Source organism: Gadus chalcogrammus, chromosome 20 (assembly GCF_026213295.1).
Source record: "Gadus chalcogrammus isolate NIFS_2021 chromosome 20, NIFS_Gcha_1.0, whole genome shotgun sequence".
NCBI lineage: Eukaryota > Metazoa > Chordata > Actinopteri > Gadiformes > Gadidae > Gadus > Gadus chalcogrammus.
This window is the reverse complement of record NC_079431.1, coordinates 139,772-161,901: the sequence shown is the minus strand read 5'-3', so window position 1 is coordinate 161,901 and position 22,130 is coordinate 139,772. Positions and strand designations below refer to the sequence as shown.

General features: G+C 44.9%; 1 protein-coding gene across 3 annotated transcripts; it reads left to right on the top strand.

Annotated features, from left to right (window-relative positions):
* The first annotated feature begins 2,079 nt into the window (after positions 1-2,079).
* Positions 2,080-21,507, top strand: xirp2b (xin actin binding repeat containing 2b). 3 transcript variants are annotated; one of them, XM_056579852.1, is made up of 9 exons: positions 2,080-2,219; positions 7,101-7,238; positions 7,829-7,918; positions 8,169-8,223; positions 8,752-8,840; positions 9,113-16,654; positions 16,697-19,070; positions 19,723-19,853; positions 20,058-21,507. In XM_056579852.1, the coding sequence occupies exons 2-8, from the start codon at positions 7,104-7,106 to the stop codon at positions 19,812-19,814; spliced, it is 10,377 nt and encodes a 3,458-aa protein (XP_056435827.1). In that variant the 5' UTR covers positions 2,080-2,219; positions 7,101-7,103; the 3' UTR covers positions 19,815-19,853; positions 20,058-21,507. The 3 variants fall into 3 exon arrangements, with proteins under 3 accessions (XP_056435827.1, XP_056435826.1, XP_056435828.1); XM_056579851.1 differs by having other exon boundaries at positions 2,081-2,219; positions 9,113-19,070; XM_056579853.1 differs by lacking the exons at positions 2,080-2,219; positions 7,101-7,238 and adding an exon at positions 7,246-7,528 and having other exon boundaries at positions 9,113-19,070.
* Positions 21,508-22,130: the final 623 nt, after the last annotated feature.

Sequence of the window (22,130 nt, the reverse complement as noted above, 5' to 3'; positions counted from 1 at the left end):
GCTGGTTAGTAGTTTGGTAATTCTGGTTAGTTAAAGTGGAGAGGGATGTGTTGTTACATCTCTGCTGTCAGGTCCCAGTCTGCCCTGACAGGGTGTCAATCAAAAGAAACCTGAGAGACAGAGACAGAGCAAGAGAGTGAGAGAGCACAAGAGAGGAAGAGTGAGACATCTCTCTGTCTACGTACAACAATCCAAATAGATGGAAGACCCCAGACCTGTCCAGTAGACCCCAGACCTGTCCAGTAGATCCCAGACCTGTCCAGTAGACCCCAGACCTGTCCAGTAGACCCCAGACCTGTCCAGTAGACCCCAGACCTGTCCAGTAGACCCCAGACCTGTCCAGTAGACCCCAGACCTGTCCAGTAGACCCCAGACCTGTCCAGTAGATCCCAGACCTGTCCAGTAGACCCCAGACCTGTCCAGTAGACCCCAGACCTGTCCAGTAGATCCCAGACCTGTCCAGTAGATCCCAGACCTGTCCAGTAGATCCCAGACCTGTCCAGTAGATCCCAGACCTGTCCAGTAGATCCCAGACCTGTCCAGTAGATCCCAGACCCCCTGGCTCCATGAGGCAGAATGGAACCCGCCATTTTAACTACCTGTCTTACGTTTCCCATTCGACGTCTCCCTTGTATACTTACGCACACACCAACGCATGCATGCACACACATACACACACACACACAGAAGCACACGTGCATTGACTCACTCCCTCACACAAACGTAGGCATGAATTTACACACATTGACACACACACCTTCTCAGTCACTCACTGCCACACATAGGCATTACACACATATATAGACACACACACAAACTCACACACATGCACACAACCTTGTCTCACAAAAAAGCATTACATCACTGCAACACATTTCTGAGCAGCTGTCTGTAATGGCTCCCTACATGCCGGTGTCACATGACCCACTGTTTGTTTTGATGGTCCACGTGTGTGTGTGTGTGTGTGTGTGTGTGTGTGTGTGTGTGTGTGTGTGTGTGTGTGTGTGTGTGTGTGTGTGTGTGTGTGTGTGTGTGTGTGTGTGTGTGTGTGTGTGTGTGTGTGTGTCTGTTTGTATATGTTTGTATGTGTGTTAGTCTGTGTGTGTGTGTGTGTGTGTGTGGGGGGGGGGGGGGGGGGGGTTACAGCTGTAGGGAAGAGGTGCCATCAGTATCTCCTTGGTGATAGAGGAGACATGAGGCAGAGTCAAGGGGGGGGGCTCTAGAGTGAGACAGGGGCTGTAGAGTGAGACAGGGCTGTAGAGTGAGACAGGGCTGTAGAGTGAGACAGGGCTCTAGAGTGAGACAGGGCTGTAGAGTGAGACAGGGCTGTAGAGTGAGACGGGGCTGTAGAGTGAGACAGGGCTCTAGAGTGAGACAGGGCTCTAGAGTGAGACAGGGGCTGTAGAGTGAGACAGGGCTGTAGAGTGAGACGGGGCTGTAGAGTGAGACGGGGCTGTAGAGTGAGACAGGGGCTGTAGAGTGAGACAGGGCTGTAGAGTGAGACAGGGCTGTAGAGTGAGACGGGGCTGTAGAGTGAGACAGGGGCTGTAGAGTGAGACGGGGCTGTAGAGTGAGACAGGGGCTATAGAGTGAGACAGGGCTCTAGTCTGAGATCGGGCTGTAGAGTGAGACGGGGGCTGTAGAGTGAGACAGGGGCTGTAGAGTGAGACAGGGGCTGTAGAGTGAGACGGGGCTGTAGAGTGAGACGGGGGCTGTAGAGTGAGACAGGGCTGTAGAGTGAGACAGAGGCTGTAGAATGAGACGGGGGCTGTAGAGTGAGACAGAGGCTGCAGAGTGAGACCGGGGATGCAGAGTGAGACAGGGCTGTAGAGTGAGACAGGGCTGTAGAGTGAGACGGGGGCTGTAGAGTGAGACGGGGGCTGTAGAGTGAGACGGGGGCTGTAGAGTGAGACGGGGGCTGTATAGGGAGATGGGGGCTATAGAATGAGACGGGGCTGAATAGTGAGACGGGGGCTGTAGAGTGAGACGGGGCTGTAGAGTGAGACGGGATGCAGAGTGAGACAGGGGGTCTCTCCCGCTATAAAAAGCATGGTTCACAGTGAGACAGGGGGTCTCATGGTTCACAGTGGGCGTGGAGTCTAAAATAAAAGCAGCTGTCGTCTGGCTGGACAGAGTGGAGCAGAACTGGTTGAGCTGCTGGAGACGCTGGAGTAGAGTTGGGCTTTAAGGACCTGAGGATTCTACTGAGTTATCACCTGGTAGGTGAACAACGGCCTCCCTGGGGGGGAGGGTTCTGTGTGTGTGTGTGTGTGTGTGTGTGTGTGTGTGTGTGTGTGTGTGTGTGTGTGTGTGTGTGTGTGTGTGTGTGTGTGTGTGTGTGTGTGTGTGTGTGTGTGTGTGTGTGTGTGTGTGCAATGTCTGACTGTTGGTCTGCAAATGTGCATTACTGTTCAATTGATGAAACCTTCTCAAAAAACACTTTATCTTGTTTACACCAATATGGAAAGTCAATTCTCATGATAAGTTACCTCTTTTGATCCATTAATGAAGAGTACGGTGTCCTACCATGGTTAAAATATCACATCTCTCCATTCCATACCTGGGGATAACTATTCCAAAAAATAGTTTTTGCCTGTTTGCAGGTCAAATATTCATATTGGTTGTTAGGTGTTATCTTAGTTATTTAGATCATCATCATCATTTCACTGCTATTACTAACGCAACAAACTTCTTCAATGATGCAGTTAATAATTATAGGAGCAAGTAGAAGAAAAATACATGATGTATTTATTTATCCACCTTGACCTACTGCTTGTGTTTAATAAAACCAACATCCATGCCCATTAATCATACCCTAAAGCATTTGTGGCGCCTGAAACTCATCCACCATGAGGCCGGGGCCACGGGCCCAGGAGGAGTCACATCGTCAGGAGGACCACGTCCATGTCCTTACCTCCTTGACCTCCTTGACCTCAAGGACAACCACGGGCCCAGGGAGCCCGACTGTACCTACGCTTGGCTACTTTGCTACAGAGGATGTTAGACAGTTGTTCTGAAGATGTTGCATCGAAAGTGATCCTTAGAACCTCTCCCTGTGCATTCTGACGATGGTCTTTCGTTCAGGCTGTATGATTATGGACAACCCGGAGAGAAATATACCAAGGTTGGAATTTAAATAAGATGGATAATAATTGCATATTGGTTACCAGTCACAAAAGTGAAACGAAATGGTTGTCATGTTGAGAATGGCTGCTCACGCTCACACTCCTGTCCACTCATATTTACCTACATGATCCAATAACTATTTTTAATCTAATATTTATCTCATTGGCTTTGGTATGGCCCGGGGTTCCCTGAGCTAAGGAGATGAAAAGCATTAAAGCATTAAGAGAATATTCTTATCACAACGGCCATCTGGACATCTCAGGGTGTTTTAGATAGGAACCTTCAATCTGAGTCGTCAAAAAGCAAAACAGACTATTGGAGCAGAACCGATGATGCACCCATCCCAGTTAATCATCATTGGTTCATATCGGGACTCCAGTGATAAACCTACGTTCAGTACTCCAAGCCAATGACAAGGTCCTAAATACAAAGCCCACCTCCAAAAGGATATCTGATAATGCTAGACTCAAATACCCATTTCTAGTGAGTCTGTGGTAATGGAGGAGAGCAACTTATTAGCAGAGATATTTTAGTGAACGAAAAAACAGAACAGAACATGGAATTTAATCAAAATCTGCTAGCGCCGTCCCTAGCTAGCAGATAGAGCTCCCAGGCTAGCACCATCCCTAGCTAGCAGATAGAGCTCCCAGGCTAACACCGTCCCTAGCTAGCAGATAGAGCTCCCAGGCTAACACCGTCCCTAGCTAGCAGATAGAGCTCCCAGGCTAGCACCGCCTTAGCAAGCAGATAGAGCTCCCATCTTTATACGTGTTCTGCTACACAACAAACAAGGAACACTGAAGAGCAACATTCAGAACAACGCATCATCCTGATTTGACCTTTTGAAGGAGACTTCAAAGTCTGCAGTTTAATCGCGTCTTTCAGAGAGAAATCCGACTCTTTATGGCAAAGTTTAAAATAGTGACTTGATTTTATTTTAGCATGCGAGCCGCCGTGGCGCCCCGATGACTTCACTCTCTTGTCATCCGAGCCCCCCCCCCCCCCCATGGATGACCCCCCCACCATGGACGCCCCCCCCCCCCCGCCATGGAACCCCCCCCCGGCCATGGACCCCCCCCCCCCCCCCCCGCCATGGACACCCCCCCCCCCCCCCCCACCATGGACCCCCCCCCCCCCCACCATGGACAGCCCCCATAGCCAATCTTATGAGGACCAAACTAAAAGAAGACACTTTTAAATAGTTCATGGCTGTACATGGGGGTTGTGTGTGTGTGTGTGTGTGTGTGTGTGTGTGTGTGTGTGTGTGTGTGTGTGTGTGTGTGTGTGTGTGTGTGTGTGTGTGTGTGTGTGTGTGTGTGTGTGTGTGTGTGTGTATCTGGCCTTGGCTACAAATGTCAATATCCGGTACTTATCTTTGGCAGCCTGGGCCACATGCATAGGCAATGTCATTAGGGGTCTCAGGATAGTCTGAAACAAGTCGCCAAGTACTGCTCAATGTCCTCCATTATTGGAAGTCGCCCCACATCTGAAGGAGAAGATGTTGTGTGTATCCATAGTCTGCTGTTTGAACTGTCAAACCTACATTGCTTGATTATGCCTGAGCAATGTTTTGTATCTGTGACATTTATGTCCTTATGTCCATTTATTATGAATTGCGGACATACACAAAGGTTTCAATGTTTGTGTGTGCGTATGTGTTGTAAATAACCATATTTTTTAAGGGATGTCAATGCTAGTCCCCATCTGTCTCTCTGAGCCATGTCTCCTCAGTGATTGGTTGATGATCTCTAATCAGGAAGAAAGGGTGTTTCCATTTCTTTGACCTCATACCGGATCTGAACCATCATGTTGCTGTGGGCGGAGATTGTAGGCAGAGGTTGGCAAGCACAAACTGGGCCAGCAGCAGCAGTGTCCAGACTGAAACAAGCTTTTGGAGGCAGCTCCTTGCAGGTCTCCGACTGTGGTCTCAGTCTTGCTAGAAGGTAGTAGCACTGCTGAACTCCATATGAGGTTGACACTAGCATAACCGTCATGATTGATTGACACAAACATACCCATCATTCCTGCCTCACTAAAATAGATGGTCTCCTTTTGGTAGCTCAGTTACAAATCAAAGTGTGACAGGGAATACCCCTATACATATGTATGTGTGTGTATATATATATAGATACAAATATATATATATATATATATATATATATATATGTAAACATATGTATACATACATATATATATATATATATGTAAACATATGTATACATACATATATGTATATAAACTGTATATATCTGTTCGTCTACATATATATTGACACATAAATATGTATATATACTATACATACATATGTATATATATACTTTTCTTTTTTTTATATAGGTGTCGCAAAACATGTTTGACTCACGTTATACTGAACTCAACATTCCAGTATTTTAATTTACAATTTCATCATTTACAATTATTATTAACAAAGTATTTCACATCTATAAATTTAAATATATGTGTATTTTAATATATATATTAAGTATTGTTCCAGTGTCTGGGCTTGAGAACTTGCATTATGTTCAACAAGTGGTGGTGGTGGTGGTGGTGGAGGTAACGGTGGTGGTGGTGGAGGTGGTGGCGGTGGTGAGGGTTGTGGTGGTGGTGGTGGTGGTGGTGGTGGTGGTGGTGGAGGTAACGGTGGCGGTGGTGGAGGTGGTGGAGGTGGTGGCGGTGGTGGAGGTGGTGGCGGTGGTGAGGGTAGTGGTTGTGGTGGTGGTGGTCAGTACTTTGATGAAGGTGGTGGTGGTGGAGGTGGTGGTGGTGGTGGTGGTGGTGGTCAGTACTTTGATGGTGGTGGTGGTGGTTGTCAGTACTTTGGTGGTGGTGAGGGTAGTGGTGGTGGTGGTGGTAGTGGTGGTGGTGGTGGTTGTCAGTACTTTGATGGTGGTGAGGGTAGTGGTGGTGGTGGTTGTCAGTACTTTGATGGTGGTGGTGGTAGTGGTGGTGGTGGTGGTTGTCAGTACTTTGATGGTGGTGTTGGTGGAGGTGGTGGTGGTCAGTGGTGGAGGTGGAGGTGGTGGTGGTCAGTACTTTGGTGGTGGTGAGGGTAGTGGTGGTGGTGGTGGTGGTTGTCAGTACTTTGATGGTGGTGTTGGTGGAGGTGGTGGTGGTCAGCACTTTGATGGTGGTGGTGGTGGTCAGTACTTTGATGGTGGTGAGGGTAGTGGTGGTGGTGGATGTCAGTACTTTGGTGGTGGTGGTGGTAGTGGTGGTGGTGGTGGTTGTCAGTACTTTGATGGTGGTGTTGGTGGAGGTGGTGGTGGTCAGTGGTGGAGGTGGAGGTGGTGGTGGTCAGTACTTTGGTGGTGGTGGTGGTGGTCAGCACTTTGATGGTGGTGGTGGTGGTGGTGGTCAGTACTTTGGTGGTGGTGAGGGTAGTGGTGGTGGTGGTGGTTGTCAGTACTTTGATGGTGGTGTTGGTGGAGGTGGTGGTGGTCAGTACTTTGCTCTTAGTGAAAAAAGTTAGGAGTCCTAAATTTAAGAGTGACACGCCCATTATTTTTAGGAGTTACTCCTAAATTCGCCAGTTAGGACCTACTTTTAGCCCTAAGATCCTTTGTGAATACGGCCCCTGGGCGGGTGCGGATTCAATTTAGATATTATCACGGGTGACGGGTCAGATCTGGTGCTGAACTTTGTGGGTGCGGGCGGGGGCAGGTCTCAAAAAATGGACCTGTGCAGGACTCTGCCCCAGACTATCCCTTTCCCAAGCCACATTGACAAGCTCTGACAGTTTGGAGACAAAATCTCTCCTGAGTTCCTCATGGATGGCTTAACTTCTCACCCTATCTCTAAGGGAGCTGCAAGCCACCCTCCTGAGAAAACCCCTCTTGGCCACTTGTACCCACGATCATGACGCAATCATTAGATGTATTATAACAGGGTTAGGGTATGTCCCTGTGATTCCCAGCCTGGTAGCGATGGTTGCCAGCTAAGCATAGCTAGCTAATAGTATTTCCCTACTCCATTAGGTCATGGAGGAGTCTGAGGTCTGTTCGCTGCCTGGGGGAGTCGCCAGTGTGAGACATCAATTCGAGAGCCAAGGCACTGCTTCATCATCATCGTCGCACAATGTTGCCCAGGTGCACTTTCAACACAGAACGGTACAGGTAAAGACACAATGTTGCCCAGGTGCACTTTCATCACACCTGTACAGGTAAAGACACAATGTTACCCAGGTGCACTTTCATCACACCTGTACAGGTAAAGACACAATGTTACCCAGGTGCACTTTCATCACAGAAACGTACAGGTAAAGACACAATGTTACCCAGGTGCACTTTCATCACAGAAATGTACAGGTAAAGACACAATGTTACCCAGGTGCACTTTCATCACAGAAATGTACAGGTAAAGACACAATGTTGCCCAGGTGCACTTTCAACACAGAACGGTACAGGTAAAGACACAATGTTGCCCAGGTGCACTTTCATCACACCTGTACAGGTAAAGACACAATGTTACCCAGGTGCACTTTCATCACACCTGTACAGGTACAGCAATGCAGTAAAGAATTATGGCCAATTATTTTAGCCATGCACGAAATGAACATTTATGTCTTAAGGTTAATTTTGGTCTGTCAGGTTTCCAGTCCCCTTGATCTAAGTCAGTAGATGTGTAGCCCGTGGCCCAGCACGGCTCTGCATGTATGGCTGTGCTGTGACTCTTTACCGCATTGACATGCCGTTGGTATTCACAGGAAGTGTCCCACCTTGAGGGGATGGTGATGGGCGGGGCTAGGCAGGTCCTTCCTGGCATCCGGCAGCCGGACTACCATCAGGAAGCCGTGGTAGGAGTCAGCGTGTGGTTGCCGTGGTAACGGCGTAGGGCTTACGTCTCCCCTGTTATTGCACCAGGAACTTCTTTGATTTGTTGTTGTGAATAAACTGATTGACACTCAGATGAATGATGTCATTGCATTCTTTTCGAAAGTATAGCGTTTGCTAACAATCATTTGTAACATAAGCATAACAATGTTTATCAGTTGAACCATTTTCAGTTTTTCCCTTATCACTGTTTTTTCTCTTTTTCTTCAATAGATAACACACAGTGCTAATAATATGGAATCCAGTTATAACCATAATAATGAAACAGGTAGGATACATGTTGGTATGATTTATGAATATTTGTTATCTAAACTGTCTAAAGTCAATATGTTTAACAGTGTATATATATATCATACAAATTATTAAAACAATGTGCATAAAAGTGTTTATACCATATAAAGTGTTCAGACAATTTATATAAAAGTGTTAGCATCATATAAAGTATTGAGTCAATGTATATATTAGTGTTTATACCATAATGTAGATAACGTGTATAATGTATATATAATGTATACAACATTGTTAACAACATAATGTATATAAGGTAAATATATCTATAATGTATATAACATAGCATTTAAATCAATAGATAAAGTGTATAATGTGTGTGTGTATATATATATATATATATATATATATATATATATATATATATATATATGTGTATATATATATATATATATATATATATATATATATATATATATATTAGAGCTGTCAAGCGATTAAATATATATATATATACACATATATATATCCGTGTATATAACAGTGTAATCCTTGTTTTCTGGTGCAGAAGAAGACTTCCCGAAGTTTACCACCAAAGAGCTGAGAGATCACTTTGAGAGGACCATCGAGGAGGCTGGGCCCAGCAAGCAGATGAAGGTCATTAACGCGCTCGGATTATACATGATCATTAGTTTAACATCAATAATAAATTAAAATCCAATATTCATTCTCTATGAATTATGATTTCAAATCGAATTAACATTTTGCCTATTACCTCTAATGAGTCACTGATAAATAAATTAAATACTTTTGAAATCATCTTGAGACTCAACATGTACTGAGGTTAAAAGTGCTTAAACTATGCCTGACCAATGTATTTTTGTGGAAATATCATAACGTTTCCCATATCCTGCTTGTTCCTCAAAAAGATTGGACGTGACATCAATAGATCAAAGTGGTCCTCACATGTGACTCAGAAGACCCTTGAGGTCCATCAGGTATCAGCCAGGGACGCCCTCCAGCCAGACCCCCCCGACTCTGGCGCTGCCTTTGTCGGTTACGAGGAGGACTTCCCACCGCCACCACCGCCTCCTGAGGACTTTGACTTTCTGCCCCCCCCACCTCCTGACTTACTCCAGGATCCAGTGGATATCCCAGGCTGCTGTTCCCCCCCGCCGCCACCGGGCTTGGCCTCCCCACAGCCCCTCAACAGAGAGGCCTACTGCCAGCAGAGAAACATGAACGAGCTGAAACGCCTGTACAAACACATCCATCCGGAAGTGCGTAGGCATATTGAGAGAGAGTACTTCAGCGATAGTGAGATCCAGAACAACCGGTTGGAGAGCCAGGAGCACATGTATGAGCAGGAGATCAGTGGAAGTCCAGAAGAAGATGTTGAGTGGGATGAGGTGGTCCAGGGGGAGGTGCAGTCCAGGCGTTGGATGTTTGAGAATAAACCACTGGACACCATCAGAGATGAGACTCTGGATGAAGACGAGGACACCAGGAGAGTCCAGCAAGAGAGGATCGTGGGGAAGGACGTGAGACGCACAGCGTGGATGTTTGAGAGCCGGCCAATGGACGCTCTGGGTTCTGACCACACTGACCACTCAGCGTTGAGGAATAAATGCAGTAAGTTAGACACAGGCGATGTCCGTGCAGCGGCGTGGTTGTTTGAAACTCAACAAATGGAAAGTCTCAATAAAATGCATAGAGAGGAAGATCTTACCAAAGAGATTGTGTTCACGGAAGAAGATGGGAATGCAACTATTGCCATGATTGACAACAAGTACATGGAAACTTTAGGTCACACCGAGACCATCGATGAACGCCATTTGCTGAGTCTCAGGACAGTTTTGGAGGAAATCAACGGAGAAGTGAAAACAGTCACAAGTACCTTCGACACTCAGTTCAAATGTGTCATTATGGGACAATCCAGACAGATGCTGGAAATCAAATCTGTCCGTAAAGTCGAAACAGAATTGGAGCATTCCGTGGCTTCACGTTGGCTGTTTGACACACAGCTGCTGGATCATGCGGATCAGGGTTTTACTCAGATGAAGCTGGTGTGCAGCCTTTCAATGGAAGACAGCAGTAGAGCAGATTGGGGGAGGTGGTTGTTTGAAATCAAGACCATAAATTCTCTTGAGGAATGGGAAAGCTCACATATGCAGAAGGAAGAAATCGTTGGAGCTGATGTGCGTAGACATTGCATGGCTTTCGAGACACAGCCTATGGATTCTCTTAAAGATGATTCAAATGCTAGACCTCAGACTGTTGAGGACGTTATTGGGGGCAATGTTAGATCAGCAAGAAACTTTTTTGAGAGCAGCCCTAAAATTGATAGAAAGAATTACACAGAGGTAGGAAAACTCAGAAAAATAACTGAGGACGAACTAGAAAAGGGAGAAGTCAGACACCAAAAGTGGCGATTCGAAAGTCAACCACTGGAGCTCATTAGAGAGGACAAGAAGGAGGTCCTCAGGACGGTTAACATCGATGAAGACCTCACACGGGAGGATGGAAGCAGTTGCAAAGCAGATGTGCGTAAAAACTGCTGGGTGTTTGAGACGCAACCTATGGATACCTTGAAAGATGACGCCAATTCTAGACTTTTGTCGAAAGAGGAAATCATTTCAGGGGATGTGCTATCTGCAAGAAATTACTTTGAAACGATGCCAGCTGATTATTTAAAGGATCTTGCAGAAGTAGGGAAGTTGAAGAAAAGAAAAGCACTGGAGGAAGAGCGAGGGGATGTGACGCACCAGAAGTGGCGCTTTGAAAGCCAACCGTTGGAGAACATAAGGGAGGAGAAGAGAGAAGTGATCCGCACCATTGACCTCCAGGAGATCGATAAAGTGGACGTTTCAAACTATAAGGAAATATTTGAGACCACAGATTTAAGCAGCAAGGATGACTCTCAGAAGATTCACATCGAGGGTGTAACCTCTGGTTCTGTGAAATCGAACACTCATTTGTTTGAGTCAACCCAACTGTATGCAATGCGAGACAGCTCAGGACAATACCACGAGGTGAGAACTGTTCGGAGGGAAGAAGTGGTCAAAGGAGATGTCACAACTTGCAAATGGATGTTTGAGACACGTCCTATTGACCAGTTTGATGAAAGTACAAGCAAATACCAAGTTATCAAGGGAATATCAAAAGAGCAAGTGGAATCGGGTGATGTTAAAACTGCCAAATGGTTGTTTGAAACACAACCTCTGGATGGTATTAAATACTTCAGCAATATTGAAGAAGAAGAAACTGTTGATACAAGCAAACGTATTGAAATCGTCAAAGGTGATGTCAAAAACTGCAAGTGGCTTTTTGAAACTAAACCAATTGACAACCTGTATGACAGAGTTGACTTCAAAAGTGATGGTGACTGTTTTGAAGTAAAAAAGGGAGACGTCAAAACCTGTACCTGGCTTTTTGAGACACAAGCCCTCGATGCTATCCATGATGAGGAGCAAAAAGTTCTCAAAACATGTACGGCCACTGAGGAAGATGTTAGGGGTAAGGATGTAAAAATGGTTCGTGTCCTCTTTGAAACTGAAAATCTTGAGAAGCTCACAGGGAAAGATGGCTGCTCCTTTAAGCAAGTCACTGAAGTAGACATTGAATCTGGAGATGTTTCAAGAAAGAAGTACATTTTTGAAAATCAAACGCAGGACATCATGACATCTACGACGGAGGAAACAATGCAGAAGCTTAAAACCCTTCAGTCAGAAGATATACAAAAGGGAAACGTGGTGAACTGCAAATGGCTGTTTGAAAACCACTCCGTAGATAAAGAAGAGGTCATAGGTAACCACATTGTGGATGATGTGCAAGGTGGGAGTGTTGACAAAGGCCGTTTTATTTTTGAAACCTGTTCTTTAGATAAAATTCAGGAAGCATCCTCTGATAAGGAGATGCAGAAAATCATTCGAGAAGATGAAGAGAGAGGTGACGTGAGAAACTACACAACAATGTTTGAAACTCAGCCTCTGTACGCCATTCAGGACAAAGATGGCCATTACCATGAGGTGACCACCGTGACCAGTGAGGAGGTCATGCGGGGGGATGTGGTAGGATCCCGATGGCTGTTTGAAACCAAGCCCCTGGACTCTATCAAAGACACAGAGGAGGTCTACATCATCAAGTCTGTCACACAGGAGGATGCACACAAAGGAGATGTGACTTCAGCAAGGTGGAAGTTTGAAACCCAGCCTCTTGATGGGATTGTTGCGGAAAAGGTTTTAATAAAAACTGTGGACGATATCCAAGGAGGTGACGTGAGAATGAACAAGCATCGTTTTGAGTCAGATGCTCTGTCCCAGAGTTCAGTTAAAACCGTTAATGTCAGTGAGATACAAAAAGGTGATGTAAGCACAGCAAAATGGAGATTTGAAACACAATCGATTGATAAGATAAAAAGTATGAGTGCAGAAAATCTGCTTGAAACCATTCAAAAGGAAGAGACTGCAAGGGGCGACGTCAAACAATCTGTCTGGTTATTTGAGAAGAACCCCCTTGACCACATTAAAGAGATTGATGAGGGTGTCACGACCATCACTCAAGAAGAAATTCCAAAAGCGGACGTGAAGTCAACCACTTGGCTCTTTGAAACGACACCCTTTAACAACTTTAATGAAACAAATGTAGAAAAGACCGAAATCCTGGGTAAGAGCATTAAAAGGACCCTTGAGGAGCTGTACTGTGAACATATGGTAAGCTCAAAGGGAGTGATCATCGAAGCTGATGAAATAGGCGATGTCAGAATGGCAAAATACCAGCTCATGAACAAGAACACCCCAGAGATTCAAAGGCAGCAGGTCATCAAGGGAGATCTGGAAAGTATTATGATGAAGCTATTGAATAGACAGGAAACAAATGACAGGCAGATAACAATAGACTCTGAGGAGAAGGGCAACATCAGTTCAACAGTGCATCAATTGTTGAATCAAGCGAGTGAAAGCAGTGTTGAAAAAGAGCAAATATTGAAGGGGGACATCCAGGAGGCTGTAAGAAATCTTTTTAAAGATGATGGCTCTAGCAAACATGGAATGCTCATCCAAGAGGATGAAAAGGGAGATGTGAGAATGACAATCTATTCCCTGTTGAATAAGGAAGACAACGTACCCCTTGAAAAGGAGGGGGTGATCAGAGGAGACATAAAGAATGCTCTCGAGAAACTATCGAACCATAACAGTATAGATCAGAATGTTGTCATTAAAGTTGATGAAACAGAGAGAGGAAATGTGCGCTTCTACTCAACCTGCATTGAATCCGGAGCCGTTGACCATCTCAAGCAACTCCACTTAGAGGCAGATGAGTGCGGAGCGGAGACGGTGGAAAAAGAACCGATTATTGGAGGAGACATCAAGAGCATGAAAATAACCCTCTGCCAAAATCAGGCAGAAATCGGGCGTACTGTGGAAGATATCGTTCCTGGCGATGTTCACAACACAGTCAAAGCATTCATGTCAGAGCCAAGCATTTTACTGGAAGGTGTCCAAAAAGAGGAGATTGTCAAAGGTGACTTGAAAGCGGCTCTGAGCTCGCTCTCTGATTCTGTTAACCAGAGTGTAGTAATAGAGAAAGAAGAGGTGGTGAAAGGCAACATACCAAAGGCTCTGCGCTGCCTGGAGAGAGCTCAACAACGCTACAAAGAGGTTGAGAGGCCACATATTATTCCGGGCAATATCAAAGGTGCTCTGAAATCTCTTGAGGAATCAGCAACTTCCAAAACTGAAGCTCTCGTTGAAGATTTAGTTTGTGGAGATGTTAAAGCGACGCTGAAGTCTTTGGAGCAGGCCAAGCAAGCAGTAAGGGACGTTGAGAAGGTAGAGATTATAAAGGGTGACATTCACATGACGATGCAGTGTCTACAGGATGCTTCAAATGAGAGGTGGACAAGTCTACAGGAAATTGATGTGCAGGGCGACGTAAGAGGCACTATCCAGCATTTTCTGGAGACCCCGTCCTCTCCAAGAATGCAAAGGAGGGCAAGCCTTGAAGGGGATGTCAAGCTGTCAATCAAATCCCTGTCCGAGGATCATGAGAAAAGCCAGTTAGAGAAAGAGGAGGTGATTAAGGGGGATGTTAAAGGAACCATCAAGTCCTTGCTGGAGACCGCACATCGGGAAACTCCCAAGGTTCACAGAAAGGTAAGAGTGAAACACAGCCCTCCCATTAAAAACCTGAACGTTGAGAGGAATCTAAAGGAAATAAATACTGCACAACAAGTTGCATCACAAGAAAGTTGTACAACCTCTACTGAAGCCAAAGTTGAAACAACACACTTTTGTTCTATGCACAAGTCCTCTCAGCAATCCACTGTGGTAGAACACAAAACGATTACCCAAAACCATGGTATTAAAACCTTGAAGACTGAGTTCCGTAATTTAAACAAAAAACATAAAGGCCCAGCAAAGCCGTCTAAGAGCAAAGCAGGAAAGAGTGATGTTCACGACGCAAAGCCGGGTCTGCCGGGGCCCGAGTTACCGCTACCTCCACCCCCTCCACCCGTTGCAGAAAGTGATCTGCCTCCTCCGCCCTCGCCTCCTCGTTCACCATCAGGGGATCATGAGCTTGATCAGCTGCCTCCTCCCCCTCCACCCATCATTTATGATCAGGATCTCCTTCCACCTCCGCCTTCTCAGCAGGAGCTGGATAACATGCCGTTGCAGGTAAAGCATCCCTCTCTGGCTAAAGCAAAGAAAATGAAAAAAGTGAAAGCCCCGATCTTGTGCCCTGTGCCGAAGTTGGACCCTAAAGTAGATATAAGTAAGACCCTTCATGTAACACGAAAGACAACTACAACCACCAACAACCAATCTATGGTGGAAGGAAGCCAGACGGAGTCAAAGCACTCGACCGAACATGTGCTTTGTGAAATCCCTCTTCCCACTCAATCAACAGGACCATTGGAGAAGGTCTGCATCCCGGTGAGATTTACACCTCCACCTTCTCCTCCGCCTTCTATGAGAGGCAAGATGTCGAAGTTTGACACTCCCTTAATTAAAGCAGAAGAAAAGTTCAGAATATCAAAGGAGGACAGAACCCCTCCCACTACTCCAACACCGACCTACGTACATGAGAGTGTCACATCTGCCCTTGAAATGCTTTCAAGCCAAGATTACATCTCAGACGGTACTAAGGACATCTCAGACCATGCTGAGGAAATGGCTGAAAAGACTGTGGCAACAATTCAATCGGACTCCATTGTCGCAGTAACAGACAGCAAGGTTTGCTCTTTCAAGCAGAACTTTTCAAATGTGACTACTGTTAGACAACAAACACTTTCAACATCTACTGAGCTTGTTATTTCGGGTTTCTCACAATCCACCAAGTCCATGACAACTAATCACATCCAGATATCAAATGCAGATGTTAAGAAGATTGAAATGAAAGGTTCAGGAACGATGGTTGAGAAAGATGATGGTGACCTGCAAGACAGCAAATTGAGCAAGTCCAAGGAATCAGAGAGAAAGAAGAAAAAAGATAAGCAATCAAAAATACCTGATAAAGACAAATCAACTATGGCAGTCAAAACATCTCAGTCAAACACTGAGAAACACAATGAGTCTCTTGCCCAAGAAGAAATATCTGATCCTCCAGTTAAAACAGCAAAGACTGGCAATGGAAAAACAGGGAAGTTATCCCAAAAGGCAAAGAAGAACAATAAGCAAGAAAAACCGACAAAAGAAACCAAGAATGCTAATGAGAACGAGAAGACAAGCGGTGCACAAATGAATGATATGAAGGCCAAAGTAAAAGAACCTGCAAAGCTGAAGGAATCGGTGGAAGAACCTGCCGAGAAGAAGGAACCTGTGAAGGAACCTGGGAAGAAACTGGAAGAGGTAAAGGAACCTGTGAAGAAACCTGTGAAGAAACCTGTGAAGAAATCGGCCGAGATGAAGGTGAAGGAACCGGCCGAGGTGAAGGAACCGGCCGAGGTGAAGTTGAAGGAACCGGCCGAGGTGAAGGAACCAGCCGAAGTGAAGGAACCAGCCGAGGTGAAGGAACCGGCTGAGATGAAGGTGAAGGAACCGGCCGAGGTGAAGGAACCGGCCGAGGTGAAGTTGAAGGAACCAGCCGAGGTGAAGGAACCGGCCGAGGTGAAGGAACCGGCCGAGGTGAAGTTGAAGGAACCGGCCGAGGTGAAGGAACCAGCCGAAGTGAAGGAACCAGCCGATGTGAAGGAACCGGCCAAGGTGAAGGAACCGGCTGAGATGAAGGTGAAGGAACCGGCCGAGGTGAAGGAAACAGCCGAGGTGAAGGAACCGGCCGAGGTGAAGGTGAGGGAACCGGCTGAGATGAAGGTGAAGGAACCGGCCGAGGTGAAGTTGAAGGAACCGGCCGAGGTGAAGGTGAAGGAACCGGCCGAGGTGAAGGTGAAGGAACCGGCCGAGGTGAAGGTGAAGGAACCGGCCGAGGTGAAGGTGAAGGAACCGGCCGAGGTGAAGTTGAAGGAACCGGCCGAGGTGAAGGAACCGGCCGAGATGAAGGTGAAGGAACCGGCCGAGGTGAAGGTGAAGGAACCGGCCGAGGTGAAGGAACCGAAGGTGAAGAAGGTGAAGGCCGCTGTTAATGAGGACGTTCTGCAAGCCGCTTCTTCTCCTTCTGCTACGGGGGCGGCGACAGCTGTCGTTGCCACGGCTACAGCTGTCGTTGCCACGGCTACAGCTGTCACTGCCAAGGTTACCATCAATGCCCTTGAAAACCAACCAGCAAGTTCGTCTGGAACGAAGAAGAAAAGGAAGGCAAAAAAGTCAAAAGCTGCAGCACATTCGGGTCAGAGTAAAGAAACAGAATCAAGTGTAAGCCAAGAAACCATAACAGTGACCAGTATGTGTAAAGATTTGAGTGGAGGAGGACATATACCGGTCCACAAGGAAGCTGTTATCACAGAAAGTCTGGTGGAGCAGATTGTGTGCCAGGAAACGGTTCAGGTTGAAGAACAGGTAAAGACCCTTTTCTCAACATCTAATCAGCAGGAAGCTAAAGAAAGCCGGGATGTACCTATCATAGTGACAAGTGATTCAGAACACAAGTCTCTTTTTCAGTGCACAACAGAGACTACAAATGATTCCCAAAGGCAAAAGGTGCAGTCAATAATCTCACAGATAGCAGAGATACAAACGGTATCTGGAAAACATAATATAAAATCTGTGAAAACTCTGCTCAATACAATTCCAATGTGGATCCTGACTGAAGAGGAGAAATGTGATTTGGAATTATCTGCAATTCAAAATAATGCAAATGAAATTGTATTATATTTGCAGAAACAATTGGAAGCTAAACTTTTATTTCTCGATGGCAATAAACCTGTTGAAAAACATGAATGTGATTCTAGCATTGAAAGAGAATCCCCTACTCGAGCGACACAGAGAATATCAAAAATCAGTATCGGCTCGACCAGAGTGGAGTCCAGCACCAAACAAAATAAAGAGAGTAGAGGACAGGAAGCCGGTCAGGGAAGGGTTCCATCCCCCTCACTGAGGACACGCCCACCTTCGCCGACATTCATCACCATTGAATCCACACGAAGAACAGACTCACCACAAAGGGTCACGCCATCGCCCACCCTGCTGCACAGACCGGCGACGCCGCCCACTCCCCCACCCCGGAGGTCAGACACCCCCACCTCGCGCATCAACAGAATAACGCCATCTCCTACTTTTGACCGAGTTGAAAGCTTGGCTCGGCTGAAGGACACAACAGCCAAACTGTCACGTGTCGTGACGCCACCTCCATTTCTGCAGCAGGTAACGGGGAAGAAAGCTGAGATTGTGGAAACTCCTGCATCATTTCACCACCAAATCAAGATGGAGTCTGAAACCGTGGTGGTCTCAGAGACGTTGGTTAAGAAATCTAAGAGTGAAAAGAAGTTAGGAAAGGACCAGGAACAAGTGCCGGTTGATGGCCTACCAATTGTTAATCCTGTGAACATAAGCAAGAACTTCAGTCAGCCTGGATCCAGTCTAAAGATGGATTCTTCAATCCAGGACGTTGAGGATTCCGCACCGACGTCAGAGCAAGTGGTTTTAACTGTAAAAGACAAGAAAGAGGCTCAGAAAGCTGAAATAAATAAGACGGATTTGAGGAGGAAGCGGATTGATATTCCGGAAGGCTTGGGGCTGGAGGAAAAGGCCTCTGATACAGGCCATGAGGAGAAGGAGATGGATGAGCATCCCAGGGTGGATTTGTCAGGTCTGGTCAACCGATTCGAGATGGCAGAGGAAAGAGTCTATACCATTAAAGATCTGATCGCACGGTCGGAACACCACCACAACGAGACCGAGGTCACAGAATCCAACACAACAGCAAGCATCAACCTTCTAGAACAGGAACTGCCTGAGTTCGACATCCAGGTGATTAAAAATATATTCAAACTGGACGAACAAAGTTCCTTGCACAAAGCGGAGAAAAGCCATCATGAGATAGGGGTTTTGCAGACAGACAGACCCAGGTCTAAGAACCAGCAGCGGTCCAGGGAGGATTCTCGACAGAACACCCCTGTTCCTTTACACGTGGAAAGTGTTGAACATTCAGAGTCATCTGAACAAGCAGACTTCTCTGAAACCAGGATCACCACAGAGCACTCCAACGTTGACCTCTTTGGCAACAAGGCGGTGGGAACCAAGACCATGAAGACGGTCTCTGAATCCTCTGGGAGGGTATCTGACACGAAGGCTCCTTTCTCTTACGCCGACATGGTCAAGCGGAAGGCGGCAAAGCAAACCGAGACCGATGACGATTCTTCCACAGAGGAACTGCTGAGGAACTTCCACAAGACGTGGACAGAAAGCGAGACAGTCTTCAAGAGTCTGGGCTACAGTGTCACTGAGGAGAAATCATCACAAATTGTGACACAAGTGACAAAGTCTTCACAAGCTGGTAAACTTCTCAGCAGCATGGTGAAAAAACGACTAATGGCATGGAACAGAAATGGACGGGTTTCCTCAGAAAACCATTGGCACGTTCTGCATTGCATTGGACTTTTATTCGGCAATAAAAATGTGAAATAGATGGGTTTATTGTCTCTTAGCAAACTAATGTGCATAAAAATATAAAACATGCTATTTGGGACATGTATCGAATAATGCATGATCTTTGTACTGCTTTCAATTAAATACCAATTAAATAACCCTAACCCTAACAATAATAATATTATAATTATTATAATAATACTAGTAATAATAATAGTATTATTATTTGTGGTACTATGAGTTTTATTAGAATCATGAGAAATGGTCACGAAGGATTTTGGAGAATAAGCCAATTACTTTGGCGACTTTTAACTAACTAGTGTTTAACTAACTAGTGTAACTAACATTGGATCAAACCATTGCAGGAAATCTATGATGATATAATGGTCAGTTATCATTTTTGCTGAATATGGAAGATAAAATAATGTCCCACTTAACAGCTACCATAAAAAATGTCTGGTCTAGCATTTTGACCGTTGCCTCTGCTTGAAATTGTGAAGAAATGTACATGCTATGTTTCCTAACAGAAAGAAAAGCTGTCTTTCCTCTCTTTCTAAAAGATTCGCGTTCTGAAGTCAGAGCTATGCACAGTATGTCGGAGGAGAGTGTACCCTATGGACGCGGTGATAATGGACAGAAAGAAGTACCATAAAACCTGCTTCTGCTGTCAACACTGCTCCAGTCCATTAACGTAAATATGTTGCCCGGTGTGAACAACTTTTGAAACATAGCATTTTTAGGTTACATTCATTTAGTCAAGTACATCAAGTCTCTTTATTCCTTGTTTCTTGATGTGTTGTTTTCCTTGTAAGCATTTATTGCAGTTTTGCAAAGGCAGAAAAAATGATTGAACTGTTGGTCAGTTTTTGTTGAGTTAGATTTTCTTTTTTTTCAGCCTTGGCAACTCTATCTCTCACCATGGACATCTGTACTGCCTGGCCCATTATAAACAGCTCCTCAAGTCCAAGGGGAACCTGGACAGGCTGGCAGCGCCTGCTGTCCCCTACCCCCCCCAGGCTGACTGGAGGCATTCAGTTAGCAGCCTGGATTCAGCACAGTTATTGGATGACACCAAACCAAATGCAAGTAAGATGTCTGTGGTTTGGCCCCCACAAGCGGGTCCCACAATCAAAGGGTTCAAAATGGAGGAAGACATTCAGCTCACCAGACCCCAATGGCCCCCCCCAGATCACGCCCCCAAATCCCTCCCTCAACAGCACAGGAAAGCTGTCCCCAGGAGCGTCATCTGAGAGTGCCGAGATCTAAACCAATAAATAGAAACCATGACAGTCAGCACAGTGAGGTGAGGCAGCTGTTGTGATGGTAAAAGTAGAGAAATGAAGGTAATATGGTCAAGTGTCAGAGAAGGAACGTGGAAGGAGATGGTTAGATGTACAATGTGTGATATGGGAAAGGTCTGTGTGGTCAGTGCTGCAGGGTTAGAGAGCACAATAAGAGTAATGCAAATGTATGCGACGATAACAATAATACAATATAACGCTGCAATTAACACACAGCGACTTCCTTGTTATGTACATTACAACTGGTTTCCACCTGTCAGTATAGCAGTATGTAATATAATGTCGCAGTTCAGATCAACAGCGTATTGTATTAGAATATCTAGTACTGTTTACAGCCTGTTTAGGGAAACACTTGAGTCAAACCTTACACTGAATTGATAGCTAAACATAAACTCAGAAAAGACAGTTTTCTATGTTAAGTTAGTTTTTCATTACTGATATTTTTTTATTAAATCATCAGCTTACCACAGCAGATGGAGAAGTGAAAATAGGCAATACTCAACGTTGATAACACCAAGAAACCCATTTTAACAGGCTCAACTCAAAGTTTGAAACACAGGATGTTGATCCATCCATCCATTTCCTTCTTTGGAGGCATAGTTCAACAAGGTATCAGGGATTCATATTTCTTAGAGCAAATAAATTAGTGTTCATGAAGTTGTTTATTTGACCCATAATTCTTAATGAAGAACAGTGATTAGACAATTAAACCCTGCGATTTTGTTGAATCTTCTTGCCATCCAAGACCGAGGACATGCCCTTTGATTTAACCATATTTAAGCCCTTCTTATTGTAAAAAGAAAAACTTTGGGACAGATTTTAATCCTATCTCTTGTTTGTTTTATTTTATTGTGATTAGATTTTTCTCTGACATTTTTACATTAGCTTTTTTCTGGCACCTGGTGTGCAAGTAAAAATTATCTTGGAAATATTGTATTTATAATATATAACGTATATATATTGCTCCCAATAAATTGTTAAAAGTAATAATACAAATGTATGTTTTGGACATTTCTATCCTATTTTAAGCAATAAACTTTTTTGACTTCAATATTTGTATTGGTGTGTATTAAAATTCCTTATTCTGTGATCCTGTCAGGCTGGTTACATTTTGATACTTGTTAATTCAAGGGCAATAGAATAATTGATTCTCAAATGGATTCTTAATTTCATATGTCTGGCAATTGCAAACCTCTGTATACAATATAGTCTGCAAACGTTACTAACACAAGACAATGTAAAGTAACTCAGTAATTTCAGTGGCACAGCAACAAGAGTAAACCCTTAAGAGTTGCATTTAAATCAACACCCAATCAGGCTTAAAGATCATTTCCCCCATTCCCAACGTTCAATACAACTCAGAACTCAAAAGTTTCAACTTGAAGATTCCATCCTCCGACATGTTTGAAGCTGAAATAAAAACAGATTTTCACCGTAACATTAAAATTAACGATATAAGAAACACATCCCATCAACTCTTAAATAATCCAAGGGTCGCCTCAATATGTCGATCTATAGGGGCCCCATATATGTTGTGTTAATTGTATATTAATAGGGGAGACCATTCTGTCACTATTTCTGAGCCAAAAAAGGCAAAGTTATGTAATTATACCATAATTTATACTGCTTCCTTAGACTGTGATAGTTTGGAGGGCTAGACTGTGATA